Consider the following 21,294-nt stretch of genomic DNA (forward strand, 5'->3'; position numbering starts at 1 on the left):
TATTCCAGAGAAAAGTAGTTACAACAGCAGCTTGAGATTCGAGCGTTCAACGTGACCGACACCCAAAATGAGTCACATTTCGTACCAGCTTGATGTGGCGGCGGTCATAAGTGCGGCAGTATTGCGCAGTTGGAGAAACTGAGAAGAAACTTTGGCCAACTGTCACGTACCATCACAGCTGTATATTTGTTGTGAAATGTTAGTGGAGACTTATACAGTACAGTTCCGTCTTACAGCACATCCAAGCTGCCAAGTTTTCGTAGCTGTTACGGACTTTCCCGTTCAGGACGAGCAAGCGAGCTATGAAATAGGATCAACTATAGAGAATACATTGTAGACTAACCCGCTTTAAGAAAGTGTAATTACTTTTACAACGTACTTAACCGTGACTTACACAGTATCTGCAACCAACACGTTTAGATGTTTCGTACTCTTCTTGCGCTACTTGTCAATTTTTGGTCTGATATTTATCTGACCTATCCCACTGTGGCGTTCTGGAATTTGTCTGAGGTGCTATTTTCTGTCTATAATGTTGTCTCGACGGCAAATTCGTCTTCTTCCAAGAAGCATTGTAAGAATTAATACTGTCACTGATACTGTTGTGCCTTAATCTTTGCCTTTACAGCGAATAGCTTACCTTTCAGAGTATGTCGACGAAATTGGTGCTTCACAAGTTTCGGAGTTACCAACGGATTTGATGCTGTCATTTTCCTTCCACGTGTGTTTCCCCGCTAATTTTCTTTAATCACATCGGAAAAGATACCAATGTTGCCTCTCTGTATACTCGTAGATAAGTGGCTGTTAATACTGATAAGGTTTTTTTTTTCTTTTTTGAGGATTGCGTCAATTTTTGATTGGTCTTAAATTTTTTGTGAGACTTTTTTTATTGTTTGACGGCGTGTGGCGTGTTCCGTTGACGGTTTTGGTTGGAGTCTCGCCACCGATAAAGGCAACTGGGGCAATTGTGCAGATATTGTGCAAGGAAATGACAACAATAGCTCGTGTGTAAACACAGTTAGTTGGAAATTGTGGTAAAACGTATCAGATTCAGATGTCATAACAATGCCCAGAGACCGTGTGTTTCATAGTTACAGTACTTATGCAAAAATGTCGCAATAGTGAGTGCCCAGCTGCAACATCAAGAAACTGAAGACAACGTAATGAAAACGTATGAAAATATTGCATGAAATATCTTCTTGTGAATCTCTTGTGCGTCTTCTTGTGAATCTCACCCACCGTTCGCAATATTACCAGCAAAAGGGGAAGTGACAGGTGGTTCACAAAATACTGTCCGTCGTACACAATGAGGTGTCTTGCTGACTGTAGATGCACATGTATTCACTTTATGCGTGGTCGCGACAGACTGCCTACAGCGAGTGAGATTTCAGACTTGGTGTTTGGGGGTCGGGTGCAGCGGGTGCAGTGCCTCTGGCGGACCCTGGCAGTGAAGGGGCGTTGCTGGCTCGCGTTTAAAAGCCCGCAGCCGGCCTCGAGGCTGGCAGACCGGAGTGCCTTGAAGGCGGGCTACGCGGGACTGGGTCGGTCCTCTCCTCTCCTGTCGTCCCGGCTGGCGAGCACGGCCCGGTTGGTCCCCCCAGAAACATCGCCGTGTGTTTACATCCCGCGTCTCTGGAGAACGCGTCTGTCGCAGCAGCAGCTCGGAGACGTGCCGCAGCTACGTAGTTCCTACCTGGCAGTGATTTTTGGGAGGTTTTCGTAGAAGGTCGTCTATAACAGACCAGTAACACGTGTTAGGGTACGCAGTTCATTGTCAGTGGCGTAAACCTGCTGGCTGCCAGCTGTACAAAAATCCCCGTATTCAACACGTTTTACTCCAAAATTCCTTGTCAAATAAAAAAAAAATGTTGCTGAGGTGTCTACTTCTTTCATTAATAAAGTTCTGAAAACACGATGGTTACTACAAACCCCTTTAACGAGTCCAAAGTTATTTGAACAGGAGTCGTCCCTTACCACGCGACGCCCAGGGTCAACGGAAAGTGTCGATTTGTTTCCCGCTAGAAACGAAACAGTTTTTCATGCGCAATTTTACGAGGCTATTCGACAGAACTGTGCCAAATTAATCTAGTGCAATACACGGTTTAGAGACATGTGTTAACAGCGACAGTAAAAACCCTCGTTCTATATGTCTATGTTGCACGACTCACCCTTCTCTTGCGTGCGACCCTGGCCGGCGCTGCGTGCTACAGCCATGCAGCAGCGCTGCACAGTCTGTTCTGGAGTACTGGTAATTCCTCGTCTCTTACTGTCCCTGTTAATAACGTATCTCCAAAACAAATATGGCATTAGACTGATCTGGCTTACTCTATCGGATGCGCAAGTAAAATTCTGCTTAAAAGAATGATTTTGTTTCTAAACGGAAGCAAATCGACTCTTTTAGTTCACACTCGACGTCGCGTGAAACATGTGACGAGTAATAGTTGTCTGGGCTGACTCCAGCTACACGTTGCAAAAACGAAGCTGCTAATATCTGCCGAAACATCAGACAAAATACGCGTGGCGTCTCCCAGGTGGGGCACCCAGAATGTGTGGTGGCCATCCACAGATGGGTGTTATGTGACACAGATTTCTAAACCGTATTTATGAATGAAGTGAGTTCGACGTTTATAAACACAATCTTCACAGTAAAATGATTATTATTCTGCAGAAAATCCTGAAACTAAATCACTTGTGCCCCTTGAATTTACAATATTTGCCTTCTTCTGAAGCTAAGAACCGTGGTTTCCTAGCAAATTTGTTTACGCCAGTTGAGCCTGTCGCAGTCTATCTTTTTCTTATTGATTTTTCTTATTTTTTCCTAAAAAGTATACACGTAAATCACGCCAAACGGGGAGCCCAGTTACACAAATTATTAACAGTTCTGTATGTGACAGAGACACTCCCCCCCCCCCTTCAAAACCACAAAAATTCTGCGACCGAGTGGTACCGCTACTGAAATGATAACAAACATGAACAGGTAAGTCCTTACGTTGTCGGAATGAATGACACCATGTACCATTCTCATTGCTATCTTAAATCGCTTTATCGACTACAGAGATATTATTTTCGATTAGGACATTTCTCAATTCCTTCTCGTCATATTGTCTCAATAGTAACATAGCTATCGATACACTAACATAAAAATATTCCATGTGGGCATTTGTAACGCATGGTTCAAATGATTCAAATGGCTCTGAGCACTATGGGAGTTAGTATCTGAGGTCATTAGTCCCCTAGACCTTAGAACTATTTAAACCTAACTAACCTAAGGACAGCACACACATCGATGCCCGAGGCAGCATTCGAACCTGCGACCGTAGCGGTCGAGCGGTTCCAGACTGAAGCGCCTACAAACGCTTGGCCACGTCGGCCGGCCTGTAATGCATGCTGAATGACATTTGCTTAGAGAAAAATCGAGCAGGTGTGTGGGACCGGCTCAGCATTCTCCTCCGTCATTAAAAATAGTATAAATTTGTAAGCTGTTCACATCACGAGATGTAAAAATGTTCTATCCGAAAGTACTAGAGAATTTTTTACTCTTGGAGTCAGACATGTCCCAAAAATGTCTGACGACAACAATATGTGATGGTGCTGAGGGGAACGGTCAAGTCTATATCGAAGTCTTGGTAGAATAACGGGAAACTGCTGTTCTGTTTCCGACATATGTGCGATCGTTTAGAAGATACCTGCGCAATTCTTACTGAAGTATTTCTCAACTGTGTGATTTCCTATCCCTTTGGAGATATTAATGAAACCATATCAAAATGCACGCAGTAGTTCCTTAGATTTGCCACAACGTACATAAAGAAAAACAGGACAGCGACTTTATTTTACGTGTATATATGTCGTACGCTGAAACGACTCGTGCGTCACCTATTGTAGAATGGGTGTACTAACTGAGAAACATTGAAGGGCGTGGGCACAACAGTTCAGCAAACTTACATCGTTGTTGGTTGCAAGTTACAGGATCACATACAAGACAAACTAAGAAACATTCATATATAGGGTGTTAAGGATAAAGTGAAGATATTTTTATTGGTGATTGAGGACAGTGTATTGGAAAACATTACATCAGAATTTACTTTATTTTCAGATTAATAATTATAGTTATTAGTAGTAATAGATGCACTTAGCGGTGCAGTTACGACCTTGGAGAAAACATCAGATAGTGAATGATGTGATGTGTTTGCGGGAAGATTGTTAGACACAGAGAAGAAACAATTTACGCACTGCAGGGGCTCCATATTAAGATACCAATGATCACAACAACTGCACTTATACCCCTAGCGCAGTGTAACGTCTATATATTAATAAAAATGGTTCAAATGGCTCTGAGCACTATGGGACTTAAAATCTGATGTCATCAGTCCCCTAGAACTTAGAACTACTTAAACCTAACTAATCTGAGGACATCACACACATCCATGCCCGAGGCAGGATTCGAACCTGCGTAGTGGTCGCGCGGTTCCAGACTGAAGCGCCTAGAATCGCTCGGCCACGCTGGCCGACAATATATTAATAAACTTGTACAATTGAAAAAGCACTACGCCAAACATTTAAGTACGAGCTGCAGAGCAATTACGCAGATGTCTGCTAACAGGGGACAGGCAGAGTTTAGAGATAGGACGAAGCAAAAGGCCGCAGATTTTTATGACGCGAAGGAATCTAATGGAAGACCTTGCAGAAACCTGCTTACTAGATACCAAACACCGGCTTTGGGGATGGTGTCTGCGAATACACCTCATCTCCGCACATATCATTTCCACAGAGGTTGTGAAGCTGTAGCTAGACTAATAACAGCGCGGGCGGACGTCAAGATGTACGGTGCGAAAAACTACCCACTACCACACACTCTGCAGGAGGTACAGACGTGGATACGGAGCTTAGGACGTTGGGGACTGGTCGCAGTGTTGGTAGCGCCGCGACAAGTGTGCGCTCCGCCAGGCTACACGCGAGAGCCGCGGGAGTCGCGTGCCGGCAGGGACTGGTTATCCTTGCTGTGAGTCACCGCGCCGCAGACGGACGAGCCGACGCGCAGGGCTTAACGGCGCTGGCGCCTCGCCGTCACTGCCGCCTCACCACTGCTCTGCGGGCAACTGGCCCGGCACCGCGGGGCTGCTGCAAGAGCCTGGCCGTCCACTGTGCAGCTCCATTGTCACAAGGTGTGGGCACCAGCAGCGCCGTCCCTCAGGGCTCAATGCTTGGCCCAGCATTCTCGACAAGATACACAAACCGTGCAAATATCTGGAAGCTGGTTCAGCATAGCGAGAATTCTCCAAGAGACAGAACACCATGTCGCAAGGGAAGGGAATCAGCTGTGATGTCCCTTAGAGCACAATGCTTGGCCAAACGTTCTCCGGACCGATTGCCTTTGTAGTCTGGTCCCTTCAACCCCCACAAACCAACCAACCAGCGTTCTCCACAACCGTAAAACATCTGGAATCTGGTCAAGCATAGTGAGGCTACTACAACATAGAGATCGTTTATCATGTAGCTCCCATCTCACAAATCGAGGGCATCAGCTTCGGCTCAATGTAGGGCTCAATTCATAGCCCAGCATTCTCTCCTCAACATACGTAAACTGTATAAGTACCTGGAATCTAATTCATCACAGCAGGGCATCTTCAAGTGACAGGCCACCCATTATGTAGCTCCCATGTGGCAAGTGGTGGGCGTCATCTGCAGTGTCCCTCAGGGCTCAGTATCTAGTCCAGCATTATCTACAACATACACAAATCATACAGATACCTGAAAGCTGGTCCAAGAGACAGGCCCTCCGGTGTGTACCTTTTGTGTCACAGAAGGTGGGTCTCAGCAGTTGCGTGCCTCAGGGATCAATAACTGGCCCAGAATGCTACCCAACATACAAAAATCATACAAATACCTGGAAGCTGCTCCAGCATACCGAAGCCGCTCTAAGAGAGAGGCCACCCAGCGTGTACCTCCCATGTCACAAAAGGTGGGCGTCAGCTGTGGCGTCCCTCATGGATCAATAACTGGCCCAAATTGCTCCACAACATACGCAAACCGTACAGTTACCTGGAAGCCGAGCCAGCACAGCGACGCTGCTGCGAGAGAGAAGCCATCCAATATGCGGCTCCCACGTCGCAAGAGGTGAGCGTCAATTGCGGTGTCCCTAAGGGCTCAATGCTTGACCCAGCGTTCTCCACAGCATACATAAACCTTACAAATATTTGGATTTATCAGTTTGTAAGGGTATGAAATGGAGTCATCATACATCCCAGTGGTAGGAAAAACAAGTGCTAGACTTCAGTTAGGCGACTGGAAAATGCACTGTAGAAAAGAGAGTGGTTACCAGACTCTCATGTGATCCATCCTCGAATATTGCTCAATAGTGTAGGACCCATACCAAATAGGACTGACAACGGTATTGAATGTATACGAAGAAAGGCAGTACGAATGGTCACAAGTCTGTTTCACTCTTGGGAGAGGAGAGTATCACAAAAACGCATCACGCTGTGATTTGCTTTTAAAATCCTGTGAGAATACTTTCCTAGAAGAGTCAACCAATATATTGCTCCCGACTACATATTTCACTCTAAAAGAGCTCAGAGGTAGAATCAGAGACATTAGAGCTCACATGGAAGCTTTCCAACAAGCGTTCTTCTCTTTCACCCTTCGCGAGTGGAAGAGGAAATTGGGAGAAGGTGATATGCGACAGTAGCACAGAAAGTACCCTCCACCACACACTTTAAGGTGGCTTACGGAGGATGTATATGCTGAAAAACATGACGGCCGTCGACCGTACTGCAGCTGCCTGCCTATAAAGCTCCAACAATTTGAGCAACCACCTAGATATCAGTCCCGTAAAGACCGCAGTGACAATATGAGACTAATTACAACATTAACCAGCCCTTCTTCCCGCTCCCCATACGCAAATAGGATGGAAAGCAACTCTAATAGGAGGTACAATGGGAAGTACAGTGATCTCTCAGATCTTCTCAGCCTGGTTGATTAATGCTGTGCTTTAGAGTGTTCAGTCTAGTGAAGTGAGGCAGCTCGAATTTCCTGACTATATATTGTGGGCAAAACAGAATCAACAACTCGGCTAAACACCCGAAAGTGTAACATCAATAGGAAGTACCCTGTGCCATGCACTTCGCAGTAGTTTGCAGAGTGTAAATGTAGGTACTTATAGCTTACATCAAAGACGTTAAGTAGCCTTCTACAGAAAGGCATATCTGATAATTACACGATTACTGTGTTTTGTTTCCATTCGTTGTTGTTTGCTGTCAGCATACGGACGTCCATCATATCTTACACACTGTTAATTTTTAATTCCAAAGCAAGAATTTACTTAAAAAGTACAGCAAATCTCTCGTCAACCAGGAAGCTAGTTTGAAAACTGCAGCGCTTTTCTAGGCATAGTCCTATTGCAATTTATATGCCCTTCCCTTCCTCGGGATTTTGGACTGACTTCCTCACTAGTTTAAAGTTGATTGCGACCCACAGTGCATGTTGTCATTTTTCACTTATAAAAGTTATTTGTTATTTGTGCATTTATTGCTGAATTTTTAAAGCCGTTCCTTTGCAGTCCAAAACTAGTTACGTTCTATGCAATATATTCGAAAAACGTACATCACAGAAATAGTTCCATTATTTCAACCAATTTACTGTTAACAGTACAAAAAATCCTTATAATACTAAGCACTGACAAAGCACAATCATAATTAAAAAACAAAAAAGTCGAATTTAATAACACAAAATTAGCTTACTGCGAATAGAAGACAAGAGAATAAGAAGGTTACCTTCAGACTCCACTCTCGAGCCCGCTGGTTATGTGGGTGCCCTGGAAGCGACTTGAGGTCTGCTCACAGGCCAGCAGCTATCTCCTCTCAGTGTTAGTAGCAGTGGTCAGACTACTATGCGACAATATCCACTGCCACCTGTATATTCTCCAACACTTGTGGAAATCCGGAAGAGTTCGTATGGTGAACTAAGGGTCACACACTCACTGCTGCTTATATTACGAAACCACTGTTAACACGGTGTTACTACACTAAAAAGTACTACTGCTTACGCGCTGATTGATATTAGTTAAACTTCGAGCTGGCCTCATTGGGAGAGGTAAAAGAACCGATATGTGAGAGGAAAAAATTCCACCACCGCCTAACAATCGAGCCCAGAGTCAGGAGTCACACATGTCTGATACCTCTAAAATAGAAATCAACGAAGTATTTGTATCATACACAAACAAAAGGAAACTTGCCTGAAAAATATTTCATGCGCCTTAAGATATGCAACAGAACGTACATCATCCACAATCTGCAGTACATGATGTAGGTTGGGTTGCCCCCTTAAGGCGCATGAAATATTTTCTGGGTCAGTTTTATTTTACTCATTCTGTAGATGTAAAACACAAACACAAACGAAATATATTTTCACTGCGAACCACTGTCTGTCCAGTCACATACAACTACCTATTTACGCTTCGCATTTAATACGTGTCCTTCCTCGTGACAGGACTGCACTCGATTTTGGAAGGGACATATTTCCACTAACCAGTGCTCAGACAAACGTGCACTTTTCACCAAGTGCGCGAGACAAAAGGTAATTCATGTTTACATCTGCACTGCACAAATAACGCATTGGTTGAGCCTTCAGATTTTGTTTCCAGTAGATTGGTTCGAAATTTTCTGCGATTTAACCGTATGCGCGGAATCGTCGTTGTGCTCTGCTGGCGTCTTTTCCCATTGGAAAACCACTGATACGACGACACCTGTGCTTGCATCTTCCCGTCATATGCTTCTTTCATATCAGATGAAACTCAATGAATATGATTACTTCTCGGGGGAACAGCTGGACATCTCTCCACTTATCTCTCCACTTCACTTTGCGTCTCTTCGTGGGGTCAGTAGTACGTCGTTGCAGCAACTCTTTACGCTGCCCCTATGGGGCAGGGCTGGTAGTGCATATGTTCTGTATTTCTGAGTCAACGTTAACAGAATGATGGTACATGTGTGTTCTACTAATAAAGTATTATACGCACATGAAAAAAAGTTTTGCATCACTTCGGTTCCGAGAGTTCCGGAAACTGTACAACAAAATGGGATCGACATGAACATAAACTCCATTTCCGCCCTTTTTATTGCTCATGAAAACCATACATAGCATCTTGTACCACCATACAGCGAGACCTTCAGACGTAGTGGTCCAGACTGCTGTACACAACTGTACCTCTAATACCCGGTAGCACGTTCTCTTGCATTGATGCATGCATGTATTCGTCGTGGCATACTATCCACAAGTTCATCAAGGCACTGTTGGTCCAGATTGTCCCACTCCTCAACGGCGATTCGGCGTAGATCTCTCAAAGTGGTTGGTGGGTCACATGGTCCATAAACAGCCCTTTTCAATCTATCCCAGGCATGTTCGATAGGATTCATGTCTGGAGAACATACTGGGCACTCTAGTCGAGCGATGTCATTATCCTGAAGGAAGTCATTCACAAGATGTGCACGATGGGGGCAAAAATTGTCGTTTATGAAGACGAATACCTCGCCGATATGCTGCTGATATGGTTGCACTATCGGTCGGAGGATGTCATTCACTTATCGTACAGCCGTTACCGGTTCCTTCCGTGACCACCAGCGGCGTACGTCGGCCCTACATAATGCCACCCCAAACCAGCAGGAATCGTCCACCTTGCCGCACTCGCTCGACAGTGTGTTTGAGGCGTTCAGTCTCACCAGGTTGCCTCCAAACAGGTCTCCGATGATTGTCTGGTTGAAGGCATATGCGACCCTCATCGGTGATGCCAATCCTGAGCGGTCCATTAGGCATGTTTTTGGGCCCATCTGTACCGCGCTGCATGGTGTCGTGGTTGCAAAGATGGACCTCGCCACGTAAGTCGGGAGTGAAATTGCGCATCAAGCAGCCTATTGCGCACAGTTTGAGTCATAACACGACGTCCTGCGACTGCACGAAAAGCATTATTCGACATGATGGCGTTGCTGTCAGTGTTCCTCCTAGCGAAAATCCGTAGGTAGCGGTCATCCACTGCAGTAGTAGCCGTTGGACGGCCTAAGCGAGGCATGTCATCGACAGTTCCTATGTCTCTGTATCTCCTCCATGTTCGAACAACATCGCTTTGGTTCACTCCGAGACGCCTGGACACCTCCCTTGTTGACAGCCTTTCGTGGCACAAACTAACAATGCGGACGCGATCGAACCGCGGTATTCACCGTCTACGCCCGGCTGAACTACAAACAACACGAGCCATGTACCTCCTTCCTGGTGGAATGCCTGCAGCTGATCGGCTGTCAGATCCACTCCGTGTAATGGGCGCTGCTCATGCATGGTTGTTTAGATCTTTGAGCGGGTTTAGTGACGTCTCTGAAAAGTCAAAGGGACTGTGTCTGTGATACAATATCCACAGTGAACGTCGATCTTCAGGAGTTCTGGGAACGGCGGTGATGCAAAACTTTTTTTGATGTGTGTGTATATATCATTCATCTATAACACATTTTTATCCATAATCGGTGACCGATTTCGACCCGATGTGGATCATCTTCGGACCATTCTCCAGTAATGAAATGTGAGGACGATGGCATAAACCAGGAACTGCGAATACCACCCACTGATGTCGACATCAAATCCTTCGGACCTTCTTTAAAATTACGAAGTTAGTAGTTCTCCAAATTATTGTCTATTCCTCGGTACCATTGTCACAAGCAGTATTTTCACAATAACCCCACTTGTTCACGTCTTTTTTCTTCCTTTCGGATGCGGGCTGAATCTCGACCATTCGCGAGAGGGAAGATCCTACCCTGGAATTTACGTCGTTCGTTTTTTTAACTACCTGGGCGATCTGGGGCGTGCGTTTATACCAGAGTTGTTTCCACGTCTCCGTGATATCGTGATATCGGTCATCAGTAGCTCAACCAAAGGTGATTCTGTGACTTTAGGCGCGCTGCTGGTGGATTCTAGAAAGCGCTGCTCAGAAGCGAGGTGTGAGGAAACTATGCACCCTTGTAAATTTGTCTTTTATCACCCTCTTTATGGTCCAGAGCGGCAACATTGGAAGTAACAGGCAATCACTGAACTGGTGTCAGTATGACAATACCAGTAATGGTCTTCATGATCCCATTCAGGCCTACATCTATTCTGCACAATATTCAGTGCTGCATACTTAAGTCAAATTGCAGCATCAGTTAGCTTACCTGCATTTCCTCTCCAGCTCTTTCTGACTGCTTTATGAAAAAGATTTACTCTTTGAGCGAAGCTTCTTTGACAGATGTGACAGATATTTTAGCTAAATAGCTATGGGAAACTTCGATCCCATCAAATAGCACATGTAACTTGCTGTATGCTCCTTTATTATAGAGATGTAGCGCTGTGGTGGAAGGCTGTGACCACTGTTTACCAAAAAATAGCAAAGTAAAAAGTTAAACAGCAAGTAATTCTGTTACAAAACGGAGCTTACAATATGAGAAGAAATTTTTTTCCCTAACACCGGAAGATTTTAAACGGATGCTCGCGGTCACGGTAACTGACTACAAAGGGCAGGATTCAGCCATTCTAGAAATAATGAGTGGAAAAAAACCATACAAACTTTGGAAAAGAGACACATCAGAATCAGTAGGGATCGCGAAAAAAAATAGAATAATATGACGTAAAATGATAATGAGGTCTTTGACGATTTCCGTCTGTAAGACCCGTCGTTTGTAGGCTGAATAACACATTTTATGTGGTCTGCGTCAACATTGCCCTGCGTATTTGGGAGAACTCGGTGCGAAAAATGAGAAAATGCAGAACTGAAACCCGAGTATTTTGTGTCAGGTACGATCTATCATACATACTGCGAACTTCTTAGCTGTGGGAAAGTGTCTGGGTCAAGCCGACAACGTTTCGAATGTTATCAGAGAATAATGGAGACTCATATACTTAAAGAGGGTAAACAGATAACAGCAGCTAGTAATCTCGCGCAGCTAGGAATTTAGGAATTTCATCAAAAGTAATGCACTAAGGCAAGTGTGAGAGTATGATATTTGTCGACGAGTGGGGACATACTAGCATGAATCACTTTACTGCTTTATGGAACTGCAACCAAGCGAAAAATGCGGTTTCATCATTAGACGCACTTTACTGGAATCACATAGTTATTCTGCGACTGCGCACGAATCAGCTTGCATTCTCTCTATCAAACAAATCATAAGGTTGAATCAAGGCAGATCTCCTACCCAGAATGTATTTCAAACAGAAATCGCGGCCGAAACACTGAAAATTTATAAATTATCTTTTCTGTTGCATTACATGCTGTAGACGAGTTTTCGTTACTCTTGTTTTCAATTTAGTTTGTATCTGACAATTAGTGCAATCGAAGAGATTATAAATTGAGAAATAAATCCATTAATTCAACGTCTATGACAATTAACCACTAACGAGGCAGGAAATGTGTCAATAAGCTAACTAGGCGTCTTTTTTTAGTTACTTTTGCCTATGTTGTGCTGTACATAAGACGGTTTTCATAATTTGTTTCCTTCAGCACATATCTTGAGTTTTCCGCTTGTGGCAATTTTTTTCTTAAATACATAGAAATAAAACACTGCGGTTCCAGTAATAATTGCAGTGTTGTGCATGAGTCAGCTGTCCGCCTGGAACAGTTCTTGGTTGTCATAAAACATGTTGTGCCGAGTTCTATTAATAGTACTGGAGATTCTTTCACAGCACAGATAGTACAACAGCAAAACGAAGTAACAGTGAGTATCGACGGAGCCACTGCTTCAAAGTACGAAGTGAAGAAAACGGACTGTCACTTTAAAGATAAAGATCTCTTTTAAGTGTGTTGCGTTCTTTAATGCGCGCTACACAAGAACAAATTACTTACTTAACCACAAGGATAATGCGCGAAAGGCTTTACCGACGCTCGAAATTACTTGTTTCGATAGTACTACTTTAATCAGTGTATTGGCGTCCAGTTTAATGACGCTATTCATTCGATAACCACCGTTATTATGTGGCATTAGTCTTCTCATATCCAGCAATTAACACTCTGAATGGTCACGGACATCCCTGGTGTTCGCTTTCGGCATCAAACAAAAACGATGACTACCTGCCGCTCCCGGCGAGTCTGTAGTGACGTGTTCATCGTGAGGCGAGAGGCTGGCTGTAGCACAGAGTGGTGGCTCTCCCACTGTGGAACCGACACAAAATAAAAGAGCACCCTTTCCGATGATACACAGCGAATAGTGAATGCTTCGAGCAGACAAGTGATGGACCAATTGTGAAGTTAGCCTCAGCTGACCGAGACAGTCGAGGCATCGGACTGGAGAAGGAGCAGCGTTCGAATCCCGGGCGACCATTCCGATTTAAATTTCCCGCAGTTGAGTAAATCATTTTTAAGAAAAGAGGGGATTTTTTTTCTTTAACACGAACTCCTTTCTTCTCCGGTGTTATTCAGTAGAGTTCTGGAATTACGGTCTGCGTTACCGAAATGAATTTTTGTTCTTTGTTCGCCTGAACATGTTGAATTCGCCCACTACACTAAGTGAGGTGGATTCCGGTACAAATGCCTCTAGCCCTCCATGTTTAGCTTTCCCGTGGTTTCCGTAAAATGCTGAGATGATTCCCTTAAAAGGGACAGGTCTGCTTTCATTCCCCACACTCACCAATTCGAGTTTGTTCTTCATCTCTATTTACTTCAAAAATTATAATAATTTTAATAATTTAATGGTAATAAACTGGTGGTATTAGAATTAAAAATTATTGTATCAAAGTTTGAATGCATCTAATGACAACGTGAATAACAGTACATACAAAGAACTAATACCATTGATGCTAGCGGTGCTATAGCAGCTGCTGTTGCTGATAGTAATAGCGATTGTAGCAGATACAAAATGAATTTATACGTGACATTTTCTGACATAATGAGTGCTGAGGCAGAGAAATTTAGGTAGACTCCATCAGCTACGGACTTCGAGAATGAGAAAGGTCTTCGTCGGAAAAAAGGAATGTTAGTTGTAATGGGGTAGGTGTACGCACAGAACAAAGACAGAACTTATTGTTCCACGATATGAGAAGGGGCAGCATCACTCATAAATTTTTAATCTGTTTATTGCAAATCGATTTCAGCTACCGTGTAGCTATCGTCAGTGCATTATATCCAAGTCATGATGATTTATCGTAAATACAACACCACATTAAAGAAAACGGACATCAGTTTCACTTATGTTCGTTATCTCTCCTCGTCCTTAACGCTCTCGTCTGGACAACAGAACAGAAACACTCACTCCCATCCGAGCATATACCTTTTCTCGTCACACTGCATAGGCAGTAGTTCAATTGATGTTGGTTATCTGTAATCTCAAGTGGCACCGTATGGTATTTTATTTACGAAAATACACTGAAGATATCTTCACAGTAACTCAAATAGATCTGCAGAAAACAGATTAAAATTTGTGACCGATGCTGCCATTCCTCCTATCGTGGATCTCATTAATACAGTCGTGGAGCACGCTGCTCCTGATGGAAACAAACATAAAGACATTATTGTGTCCGCCCCCGGTTGCTGAGTGGTCGGCGCGACTGACTGTCAATCCTAAGGGCCCGGGTTCGATTCCCTGCTGGGTCGAAAATTTTCTCAGGGACTGGGTGTTATGTTGTCCTAATCACCATCATTTCATCGCCATCGACGCGCAAGTCGCCGAAGTGGCGTCAAATCGGCGAAAGGTCTACCCGACGGGAGGCCCTAGTCACACGACATTTACATTATCGTTGTCTTACTAGATATATCATCAACGGTCTTTGGGAACTGGAGTTGTTACCTGGTTATCTGATATAGTAAGGGGGATCATTCCGTTGTTGGGTTCCTGTTGCTGATGGTGTGTGACAGAACGGTGTTTGCTCTGATGGGAACGACTGTATCTGGTTTGTTGTCCAGACGAGAGTTTTAAGGCAGAGGAGAGATACAAGGGACAGTGTATGTTAATAATAGAGGAGACAGGGTGTATGGAAATCTCTCTGCTTGGCTGCATCTAGCCGCGGTAGCGCTACGTGGAAATGTGATCAAAAAGTCCATTGTCACAGATATCTCTTAAGCAGGCATTGATCACCAGTTAGAAGTGCCGAGAGGACTTCTGAGAAATACCTAGCACGACAACATCAGTGTAAGCAATAATTGAACCGGCCGGAGTGGCCGAGCGGTTAAAGGCGCTACAGTCTGTAACCGCACGACCGCTACGGTCGCAGGTTCGAATCCTGCCTCGGGCATGGATGTGTGTGATGTCCTTAGGTTACTTAGGTTTAAGTAGTTCTAAGTTCTAGGGGACTGTAGACCTCAGATGTTAAGTCCCATAGTGCTCAGAGCCATTTGAACCATTTTTTGAATAATTGAAAATACAAACGTTCGTACAAGTGCCTTTCGTACTTCTAAAGACATCGTAATCGTTCCTTTCTTCCACCTCTTGGTTATTAAACTATCGAATTACGTTAGGAGTAAATTGTGGCTATGTAGCATACCTGTGTTCGATTACAGCACTTCATTTGCAATATACGCGTGCACCTTCCAACTGCTGTTCATATTTTTTGTAAGCTTTTCCCCGTATACTTTTCTACGAAGACCGTAATATTCGTCTTTAGTTAGTGTATGAGAGAACTTTACTAGTACTTATAACTTCTGCTCTTTTATTGTTGTTATTGTACTCTTGTGTCCGATGACTGATTGATGCCGGCCTCCTCATTAGTCTATCCTGGGAATGTCTGTTCGTATCTGTACAGTTCCGCAGTCTGCTTACACCTGAACCTGTTAGGTGCAGTCGGGCGTTGATCTCCGTCTACAATTTTTACCTCCCACTCGTCACTCCATTAGCAAATTAATTGTTCCTTGATGCCTCGGTATGTGTACTGTTAACCGATTCGATCTTTTAGTCAGCCTATAAAGCTCTTGTCTCCTCGATTCTATTCACTACTTCATTATTTATCGAATATACCTATTAAATCTTCAGCCTTCTTCTGTAGCACCACACGTCAAGAGCTTCTCCTGTCTTCTTGTCTGTACTTCCAGAGCCCGCGTTCCACTGCCGTATGAGGAACATTTCAGACTAATCTATTAACAAAAAAGTTTCCTAACACTTTAAATTACTTGTAAAAAATTTATATCATTTAGAAAAGCTATCTTGCCATTGCAATTCTGCATTTTCTGTCGTCTCTACTTCTACCATCGTCATTTATTTTGTTGTCCAAATAGTAAAACTCATGTACTACCACAAGCGTCTCATTTACTAATCTAATTGCCTCAGCAATGTCCTATTTAATTCCACTGAATTCGATTACCCTTATTTTACTTTTGTGGACGTGCATCCTGTAATCACCTTTCAACACGCTGTTCATTCTGTTCAGTTGCTCTTCCAAGTCCTTTGTAGTCTCTGATTGAATCATAATGTCATCGCAAGTTTTTTTTTCCTCTCCGAATTTCTCGTTGGTTTCCTTCACAGTTTGCTCATTGTGTCGAGTGAATAACATCTGGGATGAGCTACAAACCTGCTTCACTCCATTCGCAACTACAGTTTCCCTTCCCCATCATTGCAGTCTTATAACGGCAGTTTTTATTTGTGTTCAAGTTGTAAATAAACTTTCGATCCCATAGATATCTTAAAAGTACAATCAACTAATAATCGTACGAACAGGTGCGTATATACAGTCATTCTTCCCAAGCTGCATTCATGAACTGACCTGAAAGGAACGTATAGTTTTCCTCGAGGGCGAGTGTTCATCAGAGACAAGGGTATAGTCAGGAGTGCCCCAGGAAAGTGTGATAGGATCGCTATTGTGTTCTGTATACTCGTACATAAATGACCTGGCGGACAGAGAGGGCAGCAGTCTGCATTTGTTTGCTGGTGATGCTGTGGTGTTCGGGAATGTGTTCAAGTTCATTGACTGTAAAGGGATACAAGATGGCTTATACGAAATTTCTGGTTGGTGTGATGAATGACAGCTAGCTCTAAATGTAAAAAAATGTAAGTTAATGCTGATGAGCATAAAAAACGAACCAATAACATTAGTAGTACCCTGCTTGACACAGTCACGTCGTTTAAAAATCTGGGCGTATCATTGCAAAGCGATATGGAATGGAACAAGTATGTCTCCATTGGGGTAGGGTCGACTTCGGTTTATTGGGAGAATTTAGGTGAAGTGTGGTTCATCTGTGAAGGAGACCGCATGTAAGAGGCTAGTGCGACCTATTCTTGAGTACAGCTCGAGTGCTTACGATCCGCACCAGTTCGGATTAAAGGAAGACATCGAAACAGTTCTGAAGCGTGCTTTTGTATTTGATAGCGGTAGGTTCTAACAACACATAAGTATTAGAGAGATGCTTCGGAAACTCAAATAGGAATTGCTGGAGTGAAGGCGACGTTCTTTTCGCGGAAACCTATTGAGAAAATTTAGAGAAACGGCTTTTGAAGCTGACTGTAGAATAGGTCTGCCACCAACATACATTTTACGTAAGGACCACGAAGTTAAGACAAATTAGGTCATATAGACGGTCGCGTTTTCCTCGCTGTATTTGCGAGTGGAACAGGTAGGGAAATGACTGGTAGTGGTACACAGTACCACCAGGCACCGTAGAGTGGCATTAGAAGTGTGTACGTGTCTATGTGGATGCAGAAAACATCCCCCTTGTCACGGACGATGTACTGGTTCGCAGACTCTACAATATAGAATTGTGGTGGAGATAAACGCCAAATATCGGATAACCACTGCAGGTGTGAACGCATGGCGCGGGTGACAATGAGAAGCAGCGTTCTCGCTGTCGGAGTCGTGCGAGGGGTGGAAAGAGTAATAGGGCAGCCATTTCACGCGAAGCCGCTTTCGACACCCGATAGAAGATCGGCGGCTGGAAAAAGCGCCCTGGGGAAACGAAGGGGCCGGCTATCCTTTCCACGCGCTTCCGCTTCAACCCCCTTCTCCGGCGGGCAGCCGCCGCGATTGGCTTCGCCGGACCCACCCTTCCGGCGGCGTCGCCCAATAGCGTGCCGCCGAACACTTGGCCGCGTTTTGCCATTGGCGAGCTCCAGATTCGGCCGCGGAAGTGGCGCGGGCGCGCGCCGCCGCCGCCGCCGCCGCCGCGCTGCGGGGCATATGCGGGCACGCAGTAACGCACGCGGCAGCGAGCGCGCCGGTGATCGCCCGGTCGCCACGGACTCGTCCCACTCCTGAAGACGCGTTGGCCAGCGGGTGCCGAAACGACGCCGAGAGGAAGGGACAGGAGTGGCCTTTGATGCATGCACCTGCAGCTGCTGGATGCGGACCCCAGGTACGGTGCCCGCAGCCGTCTGCACCGGTGATCAACAGTGCCACACCCCTGTCCCTCTCATGCTGCACAGTGGAATACAGTGAACAGCTTTTTATACGAAAACACTTAACGCGAAAAATCGTTTACCACGAGATTATCCTGGGTTCCGACAAAACACCACAAGCTTATCGAACGGTTTACGAATTTTCCATACAAAGCCCGGATGTTATTGAAAAAAAAATAGCCTGAAGTGTTCTGTTTAATTAGAACGAACTATTAAAAATACACCCACAATTCTTTAAAGAATCGAATCCTATGTGTTAAACGACGTCAAAGAACTACTACATTCCAAATGAGTGCTCTAATTATCAAACGCTGGATGAGTAGAGTCAGTTTTAAGAAAAGCTGCTTTTCACGCAGCCCAAATTTTATGACGCCATATCTCCTAAATGGCTCTGAGCACTATGCGACTTAACTTCTGAGGTCATCAGTCGCCTAGAACTTAGAACTAATTAAACCTAACTAACCTAAGGACATCACACACATCCAAGCCCGAGGCAGGATTCGAACCTGCGACCGTAGCGGTCACGCGGTTCCAGACTGAAGCGCCTTTAACCGCACGGCCACACCGGCCGGCCATATCTCCTAAACTACATGTGTTACAGTGCTATAATTTTGCAGGTACACGCTTGTGGCATGTGTAGATAACGTTCGCAAAATGTGTTGCTAATAGAGTTAGCAGTAAAGGAGTAATAAACTCAAACATAATTCCTGATGCTGAAGTTTTACTGCATGAACAGCGAAAATGTAAAAGATAAACCTTTTCTAATTTTAATACTTGAGATTTTCTGATAATCCCTTAACGTACTATAATACAGTGTGTTTATGATTAAACTTTCGCTTCTTGAGCCAGTATACATGGAAAACTATTGACTGTATGGATACCATACTTTATAGGAACTATGTTCAGATTGTGTGCTGCAAGGTTTGCGTTAGACGCCGAAACTCGTTATGGCGAAGCAGGATTGCAACACAAGCATCAGTGTGCATTACAGTTGCAGATAGTCAACATAGGTCTGGACAAGATGAGCAACGCGTTATCCGTAAAGCTGATTTATCAAAATAATAGTAATTGTGCTGGTGCACTTCGCGAATATTGATGCATTAAAGGAATGCAGAGAGGTCCTCTTTCGGCACCGGTGTTGAAGAACAGGATTCGAAAAGTCGAACTGACCGGCGGTTTGGAAATTGCTCCTGGACGACCGATGGTCCACTTCGCCCAAAATTGTTGAGGGAGTTGCTGTCGCCATGGCTGAGAATTGTGGCCGCAATGTGCGATCTTCAAACAGTCCGCGAGTTGTGTCACGACAGCTGAACATTTCATAGTCCAACGTTGTTTCAGACAGCAGTAGAGCAATCTCTAGAGTGATTCCAGTCTGTCATGGATACAGGTCGTCATCACGTTGATCAATGTTTGTAACCTGAAACGTAAACATGGTACGCAATTAACAAACGTCACCCTGCCACTAGGAACTGGAAATGTGCATATCCTTACATATGTTACCACAATATTTCCTTGTCGTACGATCACTCGTTTGTCGTGGGGGTCCACTCAAGTATCAAAGGTTTAACTGTAACGATCCTGCACCTATTAATGAGTAGATACGACAGCATTTGAAATTTTTGTTGCCGATGGAAGCCGTCAGATGGAGAGCCTGTAACTGGGATCGAGTGACGAGGTTACGTTTTAGCACTTTGTAGTACAGGCTAGGTATTTTCGTTTAGAATAAGCTATTACGCATGTGACTGGAAGACGATGCGGGCGGCAATCCCGATCCCTGAAATACTTTTACGTTGTTAATTTCGGGTAAACGTGGAGACTCTACAAATGGTTCAAATGGCTCTGAGCACTATGGGACTTAACAGGTGAGGTCATCAGTCCCCTAGAACTTATAACTACTGAAACTACTAACCTAAGGACATCACACACATCCATGCCCGAGGCAGGATTCGAACCTGCGACAGTAGCGGTCACGCGGTTACGGACTGAAGCGCCTAGAACCGCTCGGCCACCGCGGCCGGCGGGGCTCTACACTTGCAACAGGTCCACGCCCGATTTCGTATCTAGATGTTTGTTTAGTCCTTTCCCAACTCATTGCAAGCGGATAGCAAAGAAAATGATTTGACTTTTCTTCCTGAAATGTTTGCCTTAGTAATTCTTGCTCGGTGGTCATACGAAATGTAAGCAGACTATGAAACACTGCCAGGAGTAATGCATTGTTCATGATACTTTTCCAGTAATCGGTAGATCTCAATAACGCCGCAGCTTCTAAACTGGATGATTGACAATGAATGTTAACCTACACCACGTTGAGACTGAAGCTGTAGGCAGTTGGCATGTGCTAGAAAGACGAGAGACAAACGCAAACGTGTTGTTCTGAAGATTGGAAACCGGAAGTTGTGGAAAAATTAGATAAAGGCAGATCTCCAGCAAATATTTCCCGAGATTAGGGGATAGCAATACAAACAGTGAGAGACATAAAAAGAAAAAAAAAAGAAAACCGCTAAATTTTACAACCAGAGCTGACAACCAAGATCGGATGATCACGCGAAATTAGATGAAGCACTGCATTTGTAGTACCGGCAGAAAAGAGGAGAAAGAGTGCCCGTAAGAGGTCACACGTTAATAGAGAAAGAAAGGGAGTTCTGTATAACTCTGACGACTGAAGGAAACATTTAACGCTTCTTCAGGACGGCTGACTCAATTTAAACATCGCAACGGGATCCGGGAAACTGCTATTCGGGTTCAGAAACACAGTCGTAACAAAGTCGCGGATGATGCTTTTTTTAGTGTATTCTTTAGTTCCATCGAACAGAACAATTTTCTCCCAGGACAGATTTAATGCTGATGAAACTGCCTCATGCTGGAAGGACATGCTCACACGAACTTCAGCCAATCCGACCGAAGCACATACTAATTTTCCGTTATCTGTGTGGACTCGCGTCCGCACTAACCCTTATAATCGGTAGCTTGTTATACTAAG

General features: G+C 44.4%; 1 protein-coding gene across 2 annotated transcripts in view; it reads left to right on the plus strand.

Annotated features, from left to right (window-relative positions):
• The window catches only part of LOC124615777, an 86,076-nt gene that overhangs the window by 479 nt on the left and 64,303 nt on the right, over positions 1–21,294 (plus strand). The window contains exon 1 of one of the 2 annotated variants that reach the window (XM_047143877.1): positions 18,128–18,271. The exons of the other annotated variant lie outside the window; for it this stretch is intronic. Within the exon in view, the coding sequence (XP_046999833.1) occupies positions 18,240–18,271 (32 nt within the window). The 5' untranslated portion in view covers positions 18,128–18,239. Of the gene's footprint in view, positions 1–18,127; positions 18,272–21,294 lie in introns of those variants that run through there. 2 annotated transcript variants of the gene reach the window in all.

This window comes from Schistocerca americana, chromosome 5 (assembly GCF_021461395.2).
Source record: "Schistocerca americana isolate TAMUIC-IGC-003095 chromosome 5, iqSchAmer2.1, whole genome shotgun sequence".
NCBI classification, from domain to species: domain Eukaryota; kingdom Metazoa; phylum Arthropoda; class Insecta; order Orthoptera; family Acrididae; genus Schistocerca; species Schistocerca americana.